Source organism: Equus asinus, chromosome 13 (assembly GCF_041296235.1).
Source record: "Equus asinus isolate D_3611 breed Donkey chromosome 13, EquAss-T2T_v2, whole genome shotgun sequence".
Lineage (NCBI taxonomy): Eukaryota > Metazoa > Chordata > Mammalia > Perissodactyla > Equidae > Equus > Equus asinus.
In genome coordinates this window covers 40,665,245-40,682,073 of record NC_091802.1, presented here as the reverse complement: position 1 = coordinate 40,682,073, position 16,829 = coordinate 40,665,245, and the positions used below count along the sequence as shown (strand labels likewise).

Genomic DNA, 16,829 nt, shown 5'->3' with positions numbered 1-16,829 from the left:
TTCAGCGTGATTGTGGCTCCCTTGAGATTTTGTCTTCACTTTCTAGAGAAGTGTACCTGTCCTGCTCCTGCAGGACACACCACATGGTCTTATCACTTCTCCGCAAATGGTTCATTATTCACTGCCTGATTTATTCCTAGATGCCTCCTTAGTTCATGAGCAAATCACCTAAGACTATGAATGTCTCCAAGGAAAAGAACAAAGAAGTGAAGCCGGGAGTTTGGCGGACTCCACGTAAATAAAAGTAAAAAGAACACAATACGTGCTTCGTGGTCACATCCGCTGTCGTAGCTGCAATGTGCTATTTGGCACAGTCTGCACGTTTGTCTTCAGACTCGCGCTCCATGATACGGGTGTCATCCACGCAGCAAAACAAGTGTGTGCTGATTCTGCCCCTATTTACAATAGGACCTTAGTCCTCACGCATTTTTTCTTTTGATAGGAGATTTCAAATCCATATACACTGCAAGGGCAGACAGGCAACCTAGAGGAGTGCAGCAGGTCCTTCATAAGACAAGGTGCTTGGTGGAAACCGTGGCATGACCACAGCAGAGAGCAGTATTGACCTCCTGTCAGGTGTTTCTATGTGGAAACGGGGGTCAAGCGTTTTTCCTGAAAAGTGAGTCTCCTTTCATTGATCCTTCCAAATGCCAAAATCTTCACTCATTCATTTAAAAAGTATTTATTCAGCATTTATTACGTGGCGACACTGTTAAAGGTGGTGGGGTAACAGCGGAGAGCAACACACACAAAACTCTCTGCACTAAGGGAGCCGCCACCCTAGTGGAGGTTCTCAACAAAATCACTGATGTGTTTACTTTTTAATATTTTTCTAGACATTTGTCCACTGGTTTGTACACTATATTTCTCCCTGTGCTTTATTTATAGGAACGAGACTGAGCTTTGGAGCTTTTCTTTAGGTGCAGGTATCTGTGATTCAAATGGGGACACGGTCCCCTAAAAGACAGTTCCTTACTCCACAATCTGAGAGCCCCACCAAAGCTGCCTAGTTTGGAGAGGGAGCTAGGGGGCTGGCTCACTGAAGAAAGAGAGCATGAAAATAAATCATCAGTTACTCACTTGAGGTGACAACTAGACAGAAATTTGGGCTCCTACACTCAAAACAACTCAAGAAACTAACAAGTGAATTTAACAGGGACGTGACATACAAGGTCAGTGTACTCAAATTAACTGTATTTGGTATACTAGCAACAAACTACGACATAATTAAGTTTAAATGAGAGCAATTCTATTTACAAAGGCATCAAGAACGCAAGATGCTCAGGGAAAAAATACAAAACTGTGGCAGAACTCTGCCTGCAAAGCTGCACCGTTGCAGAAGGACAAATCAGGGAAGATCTAAAGGAATGGAGACACACCCCTTCGTGGACCGGCGCGCTCAGTATCGCTAAGATGCCCATTCTCCGTCAATCAGTCTAAAGATTCAATGCAATCGCAATCAAAATCCCAGTACGCTGATTAGTGGATGCTTAGAAGCTGATTTTAACATTTGTATGGAATTTCCAAACCCATCTTGAAGACTGAAATGAAGAAAGATACAGAGGGATTTTGAAGGAAAAAGTGACAGAGAAAATACACAGAGAATATCTATAATAGATCTCCAAAGAAGAAAAACAAAGCTATGAAACACAATGAATACTAAGAATTGAAATTCAAATAAAAGCTCACTTGTACACACCTGGAAAAAGCAGCCCACAGCGCTCAAAATTGAGACACAATGTTATAAAACTATTGGATTTTTTAAAAAAGAGAAACTCAATGAAGATCTAGACAAAAAATCCATGTCAGTTATAAGGAAAGGGGAAGTGGATTGTGTTCACACTTTTTGATGGCAATACTTTATGCTAGAAGGTAATGGACTAACTTTTAAAGACACTTAAGAAAGGAAATATGAGCCAAGGATTTTCTATCTAGCCCAACTGAACTCCAGCTATAAAGGCCACAAAAAACTCCTGTGAACACGAAGGACCTCAGTGAATGTTCTCCCCGTGGGCCTGTCCTGAGGAATTTACTCGTGAACGAGCTCCAACCAACCAAAATGACTGAAGATACTGGAGGGACATCTACACGAGGACTAGCAGAGGGCGTTCTATATACACACATGCACATGTATGGATGCACATCTAATATGCATCCATATTATTCATAGAACTAACATTGAGTGTGGAACATGAGAGAGGCAATGTGATGTGTAATGGCCATGTACTGACCATGCAGATGTAGGACAATTACCAAAAAATGGAGGGAAAGGAGAGAGAGTACATAAAGTAGAAAATATTGCTGATTGCCTACGGGTATTAAATAGGAACTCAAATCTGATGCGGCAGGACAGGGAGGACTAAGAAGTAAGTAGGTAATTCTAATGTTTCTGAAAGAAGAGAATCAACTGACGATAGCCAAAAAATCAGACTCCTCGGGTATTATATAAAGACATTTCTACGAAGGTAGCTGTTAGTACAAGATACAAATCTTCCTGAGTACCAAAATACACATTGAGAGAGAGAGAGAGAAACAGAGAGGGAATAAAACAAATAGTGAAAGATTAGTTACAGAGATACGGAGATAGAGACATAACTGTTTAACATACATATTATATATAAAACATAATTCACTACATGTTATATATCACTATTATTATATATGACTATTTATTATATTACATAGGTATATCACTATATTTATAATAAAACGACACAACTGAAGCCAAACATATTGATCAATGGTTACACCAACACATGTAAGAGTCTCAACTCACAGGTAAAAAGAAAGAGATTTGCAGATTGACTGAAAAGTAAACACCCACTACTATGCCGTAGACACAAGATACAGCTAAAACAACCAGCCTCAGAGCGCTAAAAGTAAGGGAATAGAGGAGGTTATATCACAGAATATGCAAATAAAAGAAAGCAGGGGTCCCGATTTTGTTATCAAACAAGTTGGAGTCACACAAAAAGCGTCACAGGAGACAACGTGGGACGCTTTCTCATGGTAAAGGCTCAGTGAAAATATAACTACACAGCTGAACTTCAGAAACAGAGACCACAGGTGATGCGAGAATAGAAGAGAAAGAGACCAGCAACTGAAGACTTTAACACACTTTGCATTTAAGGTGAGAAGATGAGGAGAAAAATTAATAAGAATATGAAAGAACTAAACAAAATCAACAAGGTAGATCTTGTAGATACACATTGAACTCTCAATCCTCAGAATAACAAAAATACTTCTTGTTTTCAAGGCACAATATTATTTTAATAGTGAACGCCTGGAAACAACCCAAATGTCCATCTACAGGAGGCTGGCTAAATAAGCTGTATGATGTCCGCAGAATGGACTCCATTGTGGCTGAGAATGGAATGAAGGATATCTGAACATACCACTGTGAGCTGAGCTCTGGGATCAATTGTTAAGTGGAGAAAAGCCAGTTGGAACAAAGTGCGCAGTATACAACCATTTATCTAAGAAACAAAGGTGATACAAGTATGAAACCCAAATATATTTATATTTAAAATAGCAACGGGAAGGAAAATGTTAAATTATAAATATGGCCGTCTATGGGGGAGGGAGGGCCTACAAGGAAGGAACAGGAATAGGAGAATTCCTTAAACGTGGTCCCCTTCAGAGAATTTACTTTGGAAACAAAGATATTTGGCACAATTCCGAAATATAATTTAAAAAGAGATTTCTAGGAATAAAAAGGAAACACTGATGGCGTCCTCCGCTCCACGCATGATGATAACAACATGTGGTTCAAGTGTCCACTCAGGTGTTGACCATCCAGCTGGAGACGGACAGGCAAGCGGGTTTAGGTTAGAACCGGACGTGTGAAGTCTGAGACTTCCACAATGTGATAGCAAGCATAAAGGGGGAGGAGCGGAGGTTTAGCAAAATGTGTGTCGAGGAAAACATGGGAGAAGGAGACATCCGGGCTGGAACTTAAAGGAATGGTAAGAAACTGCTGAGAAGAAGTAGGAGAAGAAGCATTCTAACAGGATAAAACAGCGCAACCGAAGGTGTGGAACTGGTACTGCTTACCCTTCACAGACTGACAGGATCTAACAACTTAACGCACTTCTGTGTGACTCTAAGAGAATAATGAGCAACTCACTGTTCTTTGAGAGGAAAGACCAAGGCAATAACTACAGAGCATTCAGCAGAATGTCTGGCACGTGGCAGCACTCCCAAACAGTAGCTGTTTATATTATCTCACTTTTCACCGCAAGTACATACGACTCATACACATAACGCTCATTGTGGACCCTAATACTTTGACGCTTTGAATATTTGCCAAAATCGTGCCTCTTAATATATCTTATTTACGTGCCTACAGGACAAAGAGTGAGGCTTATCTGTTTATATCCTCTTTATCTAAGCAGAGTGACTTGAATTCAAATTACTGAAAGGGTAAAGAGAAAGGCTTTAAATGAAACCTTCCACATAATGCAGAAGGCATTGCATCTGTTGGCCCACCAGCAGGTACGTCAACGCACTCGCCTTTAGCCTACTGTGTGTGAAGATTCCTGGGGAGGAAGTTTGTCTTTGTAAGGAAAAGTCTGCCCATTGGAAGGAGTGATTAAAAACTAACTCTTGAGGAGCATCATTACAGTGAGATTGGGACGACTCTGTAACCTCCTGACCCCCCAGTCACCCAGGAAACACATCCGAGTCTCCCCTCATTGTACGAGAGTATAAAGGCCACCAGGCCCCCAGACCACAGATCCCCCATCATGCACAAGTAACCCCAATGGTGAGTCTTTCCCCCTGTTTCCTTCTCAGCGCTCCACCGGACAGCAGCAGGCATTTTTCTCCTTTGACATATAAAGAGATTTGGCCTTGTGATAACCACCCTCAAAATATTATCTAGAATCATGCAAAGAAAAGGAAAAGGTGACACATGTAAAATCTCTGTAATAGAATATCGTATGATATTCCCAACTTGGAAGACACATAGGCAGAGGAAGAAACATGAAAGTGGTGTCACCTGGCTTAACACGATCAATGAATCGCTGCAGAAGAAGGAAATGATGCTTTTCTTAGAAATTCTGGCATGTTTAACCTAATAAGCACAATTATTAACTCAGTAATATTAATTAACTCCCCAGCAGGAAAAACAACAAGGAAAGCCTGCTACTCATGGTAACATCAGCTACTCAGCGGAGTATAAAAGGGGAGCGGGATGGGAGACTCTCAAACTCAGGAAACCACTCTTGTGAAACCCACTCCTACCCACTTGTGGAACCCCAAGCCTTCCACTGACACCATGGTCAGCTCCTGTTGTGGCTCCGTCTGCTCTGACCAGGGCTGTGGCCAGGAGACCTGCTGCCGCCCCAGCTGTTGTCAGATCACGTGCTGCAGAACCACCTGCCTCCGCCCCAGCTGCAGTGTGTCCAGCTTCTGCAGGCCCCAGTGCTGCATCTCCAGCTGCTGCAGGCCCCAGTGCCAGCAGTCTGTGTGCTGCCAGCCCACCTTCCTCCGCCCCAGCTGCAGTGTGTCCAGCTGCTGCCGCCCCAGCTGTGATGTGTCCAGCTGCTGCAGGCCCCAGTGCTGCATCTCCAGCTGCTGCCGCCCCAGCTGTGATGTGTCCAGCTGCTGCCAGCCCCAGTGCTGCATCTCCAGCTGCTGCCAGCCCTCTTGCTCCAGTTCTAGCTGCTGCGGCTCCAGCTGCTGCCGCCCCTCCTGCTGTCTGCGCCCAGTCTGTGGCCGGGTCTCCTGCCACACCACTTGCTACCGCCCCACCTGTGTCATCTCCACCTGCCCCCGCCCTGTGTGCTGCCCCTCCTCTTGCTGCTGAATCTCTGCCCTGTGACCACCATCTGTCTACCTCTGTTCTCACAGATATAGACCCTACTGTTATGCTGACCTTTAGGAAACAGGGAGTGTGGTTGAGGTCACTTGACTGAACTGGGCCTCAGGATTCCATTGGGGAACCGGGTCACGCTGTTGCAGGAGACAGATGTGGTCCCGAGCACTTACGCTTAACAGAGTTTACCCTTCAACCTGACCAGTGGTGAAATCATTCTCCTGACTTCTTTTTTCTAGGGCTTTTCTGTACCCTGATATATTTCTGTAACAAAATAAAGTTACTTCTCCCTGCATTAAAAATTCAGCGTGATTGTGGCTCCCTTGAGATTTTGTCTTCACTTTCTAGAGAAGTGTACCTGTCCTGCTCCTGCAGGACACACCACATGGTCTTATCACTTCTCCGCAAATGGTTCATTATTCACTGCCTGATTTATTCCTAGATGCCTCCTTAGTTCATGAGCAAATCACCTAAGACTATGAATGTCTCCAAGGAAAAGAACAAAGAAGTGAAGCCGGGAGTTTGGCGGACTCCACGTAAATAAAAGTAAAAAGAACACAATACGTGCTTCGTGGTCACATCCGCTGTCGTAGCTGCAATGTGCTATTTGGCACAGTCTGCACGTTTGTCTTCAGACTCGCGCTCCATGATACGGGTGTCATCCACGCAGCAAAACAAGTGTGTGCTGATTCTGCCCCTATTTACAATAGGACCTTAGTCCTCACGCATTTTTTCTTTTGATAGGAGATTTCAAATCCATATACACTGCAAGGGCAGACAGGCAACCTAGAGGAGTGCAGCAGGTCCTTCATAAGACAAGGTGCTTGGTGGAAACCGTGGCATGACCACAGCAGAGAGCAGTATTGACCTCCTGTCAGGTGTTTCTATGTGGAAACGGGGGTCAAGCGCTTTTCCTGAAAAGTGAGTCTCCTTTCATTGATCCTTCCAAATGCCAAAATCTTCACTCATTCATTTAAAAAGTATTTATTCAGCATTTATTACGTGGCGACACTGTTAAAGGTGGTGGGGTAACAGCGGAGAGCAACACACACAAAACTCTCTGCACTAAGGGAGCCGCCACCCTAGTGGAGGTTCTCAACAAAATCACTGATGTGTTTACTTTTTAATATTTTTCTAGACATTTGTCCACTGGTTTGTACACTATATTTCTCCCTGTGCTTTATTTATAGGAACGAGACTGAGCTTTGGAGCTTTTCTTTAGGTGCAGGTATCTGTGATTCAAATGGGGACACGGTCCCCTAAAAGACAGTTCCTTACTCCACAATCTGAGAGCCCCACCAAAGCTGCCTAGTTTGGAGAGGGAGCTAGGGGGCTGGCTCACTGAAGAAAGAGAGCATGAAAATAAATCATCAGTTACTCACTTGAGGTGACAACTAGACAGAAATTTGGGCTCCTACACTCAAAACAACTCAAGAAACTAACAAGTGAATTTAACAGGGACGTGACATATAAGGTCAGTGTACTCAAATTAACTGTATTTGGTATACTAGCAACAAACTACGACATAATTAAGTTTAAATGAGAGCAATTCTATTTACAAAGGCATCAAGAACGCAAGATGCTCAGGGAAAAAATACAAAACTGTGGCAGAACTCTGCCTGCAAAGCTGCACCGTTGCAGAAGGACAAATCAGGGAAGATCTAAAGGAATGGAGACACACCCCTTCGTGGACCGGCGCGCTCAGTATCGCTAAGATGCCCATTCTCCGTCAATCAGTCTAAAGATTCAATGCAATCGCAATCAAAATCCCAGTACGCTGATTAGTGGATGCTTAGAAGCTGATTTTAACATTTGTATGGAATTTCCAAACCCATCTTGAAGACTGAAATGAAGAAAGATACAGAGGGATTTTGAAGGAAAAAGTGACAGAGAAAATACACAGAGAATATCTATAATAGATCTCCAAAGAAGAAAAACAAAGCTATGAAACACAATGAATACTAAGAATTGAAATTCAAATAAAAGCTCACTTGTACACACCTGGAAAAAGCAGCCCACAGCGCTCAAAATTGAGACACAATGTTATAAAACTATTGGATTTTTTAAAAAAGAGAAACTCAATGAAGATCTAGACAAAAAATCCATGTCAGTTATAAGGAAAGGGGAAGTGGATTGTGTTCACACTTTTTGATGGCAATACTTTATGCTAGAAGGTAATGGACTAACTTTTAAAGACACTTAAGAAAGGAAATATGAGCCAAGGATTTTCTATCTAGCCCAACTGAACTCCAGCTATAAAGGCCACAAAAAACTCCTGTGAACACGAAGGACCTCAGTGAATGTTCTCCCCGTGGGCCTGTCCTGAGGAATTTACTCGTGAACGAGCTCCAACCAACCAAAATGACTGAAGATACTGGAGGGACATCTACACGAGGACTAGCAGAGGGCGTTCTATATACACACATGCACATGTATGGATGCACATCTAATATGCATCCATATTATTCATAGAACTAACATTGAGTGTGGAACATGAGAGAGGCAATGTGATGTGTAATGGCCATGTACTGACCATGCAGATGTAGGACAATTACCAAAAAATGGAGGGAAAGGAGAGAGAGTACATAAAGTAGAAAATATTGCTGATTGCCTACGGGTATTAAATAGGAACTCAAATCTGATGCGGCAGGACAGGGAGGACTAAGAAGTAAGTAGGTAATTCTAATGTTTCTGAAAGAAGAGAATCAACTGACGATAGCCAAAAAATCAGACTCCTCGGGTATTATATAAAGACATTTCTACGAAGGTAGCTGTTAGTACAAGATACAAATCTTCCTGAGTACCAAAATACACATTGAGAGAGAGAGAGAGAAACAGAGAGGGAATAAAACAAATAGTGAAAGATTAGTTACAGAGATACGGAGATAGAGACATAACTGTTTAACATACATATTATATATAAAACATAATTCACTACATGTTATATATCACTATTATTATATATGACTATTTATTATATTACATAGGTATATCACTATATTTATAATAAAACGACACAACTGAAGCCAAACATATTGATCAATGGTTACACCAACACATGTAAGAGTCTCAACTCACAGGTAAAAAGAAAGAGATTTGCAGATTGACTGAAAAGTAAACACCCACTACTATGCCGTAGACACAAGATACAGCTAAAACAACCAGCCTCAGAGCGCTAAAAGTAAGGGAATAGAGGAGGTTATATCACAGAATATGCAAATAAAAGAAAGCAGGGGTCCCGATTTTGTTATCAAACAAGTTGGAGTCACACAAAAAGCGTCACAGGAGACAACGTGGGACGCTTTCTCATGGTAAAGGCTCAGTGAAAATATAACTACACAGCTGAACTTCAGAAACAGAGACCACAGGTGATGCGAGAATAGAAGAGAAAGAGACCAGCAACTGAAGACTTTAACACACTTTGCATTTAAGGTGAGAAGATGAGGAGAAAAATTAATAAGAATATGAAAGAACTAAACAAAATCAACAAGGTAGATCTTGTAGATACACATTGAACTCTCAATCCTCAGAATAACAAAAATACTTCTTGTTTTCAAGGCACAATATTATTTTAATAGTGAACGCCTGGAAACAACCCAAATGTCCATCTACAGGAGGCTGGCTAAATAAGCTGTATGATGTCCGCAGAATGGACTCCATTGTGGCTGAGAATGGAATGAAGGATATCTGAACATACCACTGTGAGCTGAGCTCTGGGATCAATTGTTAAGTGGAGAAAAGCCAGTTGGAACAAAGTGCGCAGTATACAACCATTTATCTAAGAAACAAAGGTGATACAAGTATGAAACCCAAATATATTTATATTTAAAATAGCAACGGGAAGGAAAATGTTAAATTATAAATATGGCCGTCTATGGGGGAGGGAGGGCCTACAAGGAAGGAACAGGAATAGGAGAATTCCTTAAACGTGGTCCCCTTCAGAGAATTTACTTTGGAAACAAAGATATTTGGCACAATTCCGAAATATAATTTAAAAAGAGATTTCTAGGAATAAAAAGGAAACACTGATGGCGTCCTCCGCTCCACGCATGATGATAACAACATGTGGTTCAAGTGTCCACTCAGGTGTTGACCATCCAGCTGGAGACGGACAGGCAAGCGGGTTTAGGTTAGAACCGGACGTGTGAAGTCTGAGACTTCCACAATGTGATAGCAAGCATAAAGGGGGAGGAGCGGAGGTTTAGCAAAATGTGTGTCGAGGAAAACATGGGAGAAGGAGACATCCGGGCTGGAACTTAAAGGAATGGTAAGAAACTGCTGAGAAGAAGTAGGAGAAGAAGCATTCTAACAGGATAAAACAGCGCAACCGAAGGTGTGGAACTGGTACTGCTTACCCTTCACAGACTGACAGGATCTAACAACTTAACGCACTTCTGTGTGACTCTAAGAGAATAATGAGCAACTCACTGTTCTTTGAGAGGAAAGACCAAGGCAATAACTACAGAGCATTCAGCAGAATGTCTGGCACGTGGCAGCACTCCCAAACAGTAGCTGTTTATATTATCTCACTTTTCACCGCAAGTACATACGACTCATACACATAACGCTCATTGTGGACCCTAATACTTTGACGCTTTGAATATTTGCCAAAATCGTGCCTCTTAATATATCTTATTTACGTGCCTACAGGACAAAGAGTGAGGCTTATCTGTTTATATCCTCTTTATCTAAGCAGAGTGACTTGAATTCAAATTACTGAAAGGGTAAAGAGAAAGGCTTTAAATGAAACCTTCCACATAATGCAGAAGGCATTGCATCTGTTGGCCCACCAGCAGGTACGTCAACGCACTCGCCTTTAGCCTACTGTGTGTGAAGATTCCTGGGGAAGAAGTTTGTCTTTGTAAGGAAAAGTCTGCCCATTGGAAGGAGTGATTAAAAACTAACTCTTGAGGAGCATCATTACAGTGAGATTGGGACGACTCTGTAACCTCCTGACCCCCCAGTCACCCAGGAAACACATCCGAGTCTCCCCTCATTGTACGAGAGTATAAAGGCCACCAGGCCCCCAGACCACAGATCCCCCATCATGCACAAGTAACCCCAATGGTGAGTCTTTCCCCCTGTTTCCTTCTCAGCGCTCCACCGGACAGCAGCAGGCATTTTTCTCCTTTGACATATAAAGAGATTTGGCCTTGTGATAACCACCCTCAAAATATTATCTAGAATCATGCAAAGAAAAGGAAAAGGTGACACATGTAAAATCTCTGTAATAGAATATCGTATGATATTCCCAACTTGGAAGACACATAGGCAGAGGAAGAAACATGAAAGTGGTGTCACCTGGCTTAACACGATCAATGAATCGCTGCAGAAGAAGGAAATGATGCTTTTCTTAGAAATTCTGGCATGTTTAACCTAATAAGCACAATTATTAACTCAGTAATAGTAATTAACTCCCCAGCAGGAAAAACAACAAGGAAAGCCTGCTACTCATGGTAACATCAGCTACTCAGCGGAGTATAAAAGGGGAGCGGGATGGGAGACTCTCAAACTCAGGAAACCACTCTTGTGAAACCCACTCCTACCCACTTGTGGAACCCCAAGCCTTCCACTGACACCATGGTCAGCTCCTGTTGTGGCTCCGTCTGCTCTGACCAGGGCTGTGGCCAGGAGACCTGCTGCCGCCCCAGCTGTTGTCAGATCACGTGCTGCAGAACCACCTGCCTCCGCCCCAGCTGCAGTGTGTCCAGCTTCTGCAGGCCCCAGTGCTGCATCTCCAGCTGCTGCAGGCCCCAGTGCCAGCAGTCTGTGTGCTGCCAGCCCACCTTCCTCCGCCCCAGCTGCAGTGTGTCCAGCTGCTGCCGCCCCAACTGTGATGTGTCCAGCTGCTGCAGGCCCCAGTGCTGCATCTCCAGCTGCTGCCGCCCCAGCTGTGATGTGTCCAGCTGCTGCCAGCCCCAGTGCTGCATCTCCAGCTGCTGCCAGCCCTCTTGCTCCAGTTCTAGCTGCTGCGGCTCCAGCTGCTGCCGCCCCTCCTGCTGTCTGCGCCCAGTCTGTGGCCGGGTCTCCTGCCACACCACTTGCTACCGCCCCACCTGTGTCATCTCCACCTGCCCCCGCCCTGTGTGCTGCCCCTCCTCTTGCTGCTGAATCTCTGCCCTGTGACCACCATCTGTCTACCTCTGTTCTCACAGATATAGACCCTACTGTTATGCTGACCTTTAGGAAACAGGGAGTGTGGTTGAGGTCACTTGACTGAACTGGGCCTCAGGATTCCATTGGGGAACCGGGTCACGCTGTTGCAGGAGACAGATGTGGTCCCGAGCACTTACGCTTAACAGAGTTTACCCTTCAACCTGACCAGTGGTGAAATCATTCTCCTGACTTCTTTTTTCTAGGGCTTTTCTGTACCCTGATATATTTCTGTAACAAAATAAAGTTACTTCTCCCTGCATTAAAAATTCAGCGTGATTGTGGCTCCCTTGAGATTTTGTCTTCACTTTCTAGAGAAGTGTACCTGTCCTGCTCCTGCAGGACACACCACATGGTCTTATCACTTCTCCGCAAATGGTTCATTATTCACTGCCTGATTTATTCCTAGATGCCTCCTTAGTTCATGAGCAAATCACCTAAGACTATGAATGTCTCCAAGGAAAAGAACAAAGAAGTGAAGCCGGGAGTTTGGCGGACTCCACGTAAATAAAAGTAAAAAGAACACAATACGTGCTTCGTGGTCACATCCGCTGTCGTAGCTGCAATGTGCTATTTGGCACAGTCTGCACGTTTGTCTTCAGACTCGCGCTCCATGATACGGGTGTCATCCACGCAGCAAAACAAGTGTGTGCTGATTCTGCCCCTATTTACAATAGGACCTTAGTCCTCACGCATTTTTTCTTTTGATAGGAGATTTCAAATCCATATACACTGCAAGGGCAGACAGGCAACCTAGAGGAGTGCAGCAGGTCCTTCATAAGACAAGGTGCTTGGTGGAAACCGTGGCATGACCACAGCAGAGAGCAGTATTGACCTCCTGTCAGGTGTTTCTATGTGGAAACGGGGGTCAAGCGCTTTTCCTGAAAAGTGAGTCTCCTTTCATTGATCCTTCCAAATGCCAAAATCTTCACTCATTCATTTAAAAAGTATTTATTCAGCATTTATTACGTGGCGACACTGTTAAAGGTGGTGGGGTAACAGCGGAGAGCAACACACACAAAACTCTCTGCACTAAGGGAGCCGCCACCCTAGTGGAGGTTCTCAACAAAATCACTGATGTGTTTACTTTTTAATATTTTTCTAGACATTTGTCCACTGGTTTGTACACTATATTTCTCCCTGTGCTTTATTTATAGGAACGAGACTGAGCTTTGGAGCTTTTCTTTAGGTGCAGGTATCTGTGATTCAAATGGGGACACGGTCCCCTAAAAGACAGTTCCTTACTCCACAATCTGAGAGCCCCACCAAAGCTGCCTAGTTTGGAGAGGGAGCTAGGGGGCTGGCTCACTGAAGAAAGAGAGCATGAAAATAAATCATCAGTTACTCACTTGAGGTGACAACTAGACAGAAATTTGGACTCCTACACTCAAAACAACTCAAGAAACTAACAAGTGAATTTAACAGGGACGTGACATATAAGGTCAGTGTACTCAAATTAACTGTATTTGGTATACTAGCAACAAACTACGACATAATTAAGTTTAAATGAGAGCAATTCTATTTACAAAGGCATCAAGAACGCAAGATGCTCAGGGAAAAAATACAAAACTGTGGCAGAACTCTGCCTGCAAAGCTGCACCGTTGCAGAAGGACAAATCAGGGAAGATCTAAAGGAATGGAGACACACCCCTTCGTGGACCGGCGCGCTCAGTATCGCTAAGATGCCCATTCTCCGTCAATCAGTCTAAAGATTCAATGCAATCGCAATCAAAATCCCAGTACGCTGATTAGTGGATGCTTAGAAGCTGATTTTAACATTTGTATGGAATTTCCAAACCCATCTTGAAGACTGAAATGAAGAAAGATACAGAGGGATTTTGAAGGAAAAAGTGACAGAGAAAATACACAGAGAATATCTATAATAGATCTCCAAAGAAGAAAAACAAAGCTATGAAACACAATGAATACTAAGAATTGAAATTCAAATAAAAGCTCACTTGTACACACCTGGAAAAAGCAGCCCACAGCGCTCAAAATTGAGACACAATGTTATAAAACTATTGGATTTTTTAAAAAAGAGAAACTCAATGAAGATCTAGACAAAAAATCCATGTCAGTTATAAGGAAAGGGGAAGTGGATTGTGTTCACACTTTTTGATGGCAATACTTTATGCTAGAAGGTAATGGACTAACTTTTAAAGACACTTAAGAAAGGAAATATGAGCCAAGGATTTTCTATCTAGCCCAACTGAACTCCAGCTATAAAGGCCACAAAAAACTCCTGTGAACACGAAGGACCTCAGTGAATGTTCTCCCCGTGGGCCTGTCCTGAGGAATTTACTCGTGAACGAGCTCCAACCAACCAAAATGACTGAAGATACTGGAGGGACATCTACACGAGGACTAGCAGAGGGCGTTCTATATACACACATGCACATGTATGGATGCACATCTAATATGCATCCATATTATTCATAGAACTAACATTGAGTGTGGAACATGAGAGAGGCAATGTGATGTGTAATGGCCATGTACTGACCATGCAGATGTAGGACAATTACCAAAAAATGGAGGGAAAGGAGAGAGAGTACATAAAGTAGAAAATATTGCTGATTGCCTACGGGTATTAAATAGGAACTCAAATCTGATGCGGCAGGACAGGGAGGACTAAGAAGTAAGTAGGTAATTCTAATGTTTCTGAAAGAAGAGAATCAACTGACGATAGCCAAAAAATCAGACTCCTCGGGTATTATATAAAGACATTTCTACGAAGGTAGCTGTTAGTACAAGATACAAATCTTCCTGAGTACCAAAATACACATTGAGAGAGAGAGAGAGAAACAGAGAGGGAATAAAACAAATAGTGAAAGATTAGTTACAGAGATACGGAGATAGAGACATAACTGTTTAACATACATATTATATATAAAACATAATTCACTACATGTTATATATCACTATTATTATATATGACTATTTATTATATTACATAGGTATATCACTATATTTATAATAAAACGACACAACTGAAGCCAAACATATTGATCAATGGTTACACCAACACATGTAAGAGTCTCAACTCACAGGTAAAAAGAAAGAGATTTGCAGATTGACTGAAAAGTAAACACCCACTACTATGCCGTAGACACAAGATACAGCTAAAACAACCAGCCTCAGAGCGCTAAAAGTAAGGGAATAGAGGAGGTTATATCACAGAATATGCAAATAAAAGAAAGCAGGGGTCCCGATTTTGTTATCAAACAAGTTGGAGTCACACAAAAAGCGTCACAGGAGACAACGTGGGACGCTTTCTCATGGTAAAGGCTCAGTGAAAATATAACTACACAGCTGAACTTCAGAAACAGAGACCACAGGTGATGCGAGAATAGAAGAGAAAGAGACCAGCAACTGAAGACTTTAACACACTTTGCATTTAAGGTGAGAAGATGAGGAGAAAAATTAATAAGAATATGAAAGAACTAAACAAAATCAACAAGGTAGATCTTGTAGATACACATTGAACTCTCAATCCTCAGAATAACAAAAATACTTCTTGTTTTCAAGGCACAATATTATTTTAATAGTGAACGCCTGGAAACAACCCAAATGTCCATCTACAGGAGGCTGGCTAAATAAGCTGTATGATGTCCGCAGAATGGACTCCATTGTGGCTGAGAATGGAATGAAGGATATCTGAACATACCACTGTGAGCTGAGCTCTGGGATCAATTGTTAAGTGGAGAAAAGCCAGTTGGAACAAAGTGCGCAGTATACAACCATTTATCTAAGAAACAAAGGTGATACAAGTATGAAACCCAAATATATTTATATTTAAAATAGCAACGGGAAGGAAAATGTTAAATTATAAATATGGCCGTCTATGGGGGAGGGAGGGCCTACAAGGAAGGAACAGGAATAGGAGAATTCCTTAAACGTGGTCCCCTTCAGAGAATTTACTTTGGAAACAAAGATATTTGGCACAATTCCGAAATATAATTTAAAAAGAGATTTCTAGGAATAAAAAGGAAACACTGATGGCGTCCTCCGCTCCACGCATGATGATAACAACATGTGGTTCAAGTGTCCACTCAGGTGTTGACCATCCAGCTGGAGACGGACAGGCAAGCGGGTTTAGGTTAGAACCGGACGTGTGAAGTCTGAGACTTCCACAATGTGATAGCAAGCATAAAGGGGGAGGAGCGGAGGTTTAGCAAAATGTGTGTCGAGGAAAACATGGGAGAAGGAGACATCCGGGCTGGAACTTAAAGGAATGGTAAGAAACTGCTGAGAAGAAGTAGGAGAAGAAGCATTCTAACAGGATAAAACAGCGCAACCGAAGGTGTGGAACTGGTACTGCTTACCCTTCACAGACTGACAGGATCTAACAACTTAACGCACTTCTGTGTGACTCTAAGAGAATAATGAGCAACTCACTGTTCTTTGAGAGGAAAGACCAAGGCAATAACTACAGAGCATTCAGCAGAATGTCTGGCACGTGGCAGCACTCCCAAACAGTAGCTGTTTATATTATCTCACTTTTCACCGCAAGTACATACGACTCATACACATAACGCTCATTGTGGACCCTAATACTTTGACGCTTTGAATATTTGCCAAAATCGTGCCTCTTAATATATCTTATTTACGTGCCTACAGGACAAAGAGTGAGGCTTATCTGTTTATATCCTCTTTATCTAAGCAGAGTGACTTGAATTCAAATTACTGAAAGGGTAAAGAGAAAGGCTTTAAATGAAACCTTCCACATAATGCAGAAGGCATTGCATCTGTTGGCCCACCAGCAGGTACGTCAACGCACTCGCCTTTAGCCTACTGTGTGTGAAGATTCCTGGGGAAGAAGTTTGTCTTTGTAAGGAAAAGTCTGCCCATTGGAAGGAGT

The 16,829-nt window shown here is 42.7% G+C and overlaps 2 protein-coding genes across 2 annotated transcripts; both read left to right on the top strand.

The window, feature by feature from the left end:
- The first annotated feature begins 5,222 nt into the window (after window positions 1-5,222).
- Window positions 5,223-6,120, top strand: LOC139039982 (keratin-associated protein 4-6-like). The gene has a single exon (XM_070482164.1). The coding sequence runs from the start codon at window positions 5,279-5,281 to the stop codon at window positions 5,807-5,809; it is 531 nt and encodes a 176-aa protein (XP_070338265.1). The 5' UTR covers window positions 5,223-5,278; the 3' UTR covers window positions 5,810-6,120.
- Window positions 6,121-11,342: 5,222 nt separating this feature from the next.
- On the top strand, window positions 11,343-12,240 carry LOC139039981 (keratin-associated protein 4-6-like). Its single transcript, XM_070482163.1, has one exon. The coding sequence runs from the start codon at window positions 11,399-11,401 to the stop codon at window positions 11,927-11,929; it is 531 nt and encodes a 176-aa protein (XP_070338264.1). The 5' UTR covers window positions 11,343-11,398; the 3' UTR covers window positions 11,930-12,240.
- Window positions 12,241-16,829: the final 4,589 nt, after the last annotated feature.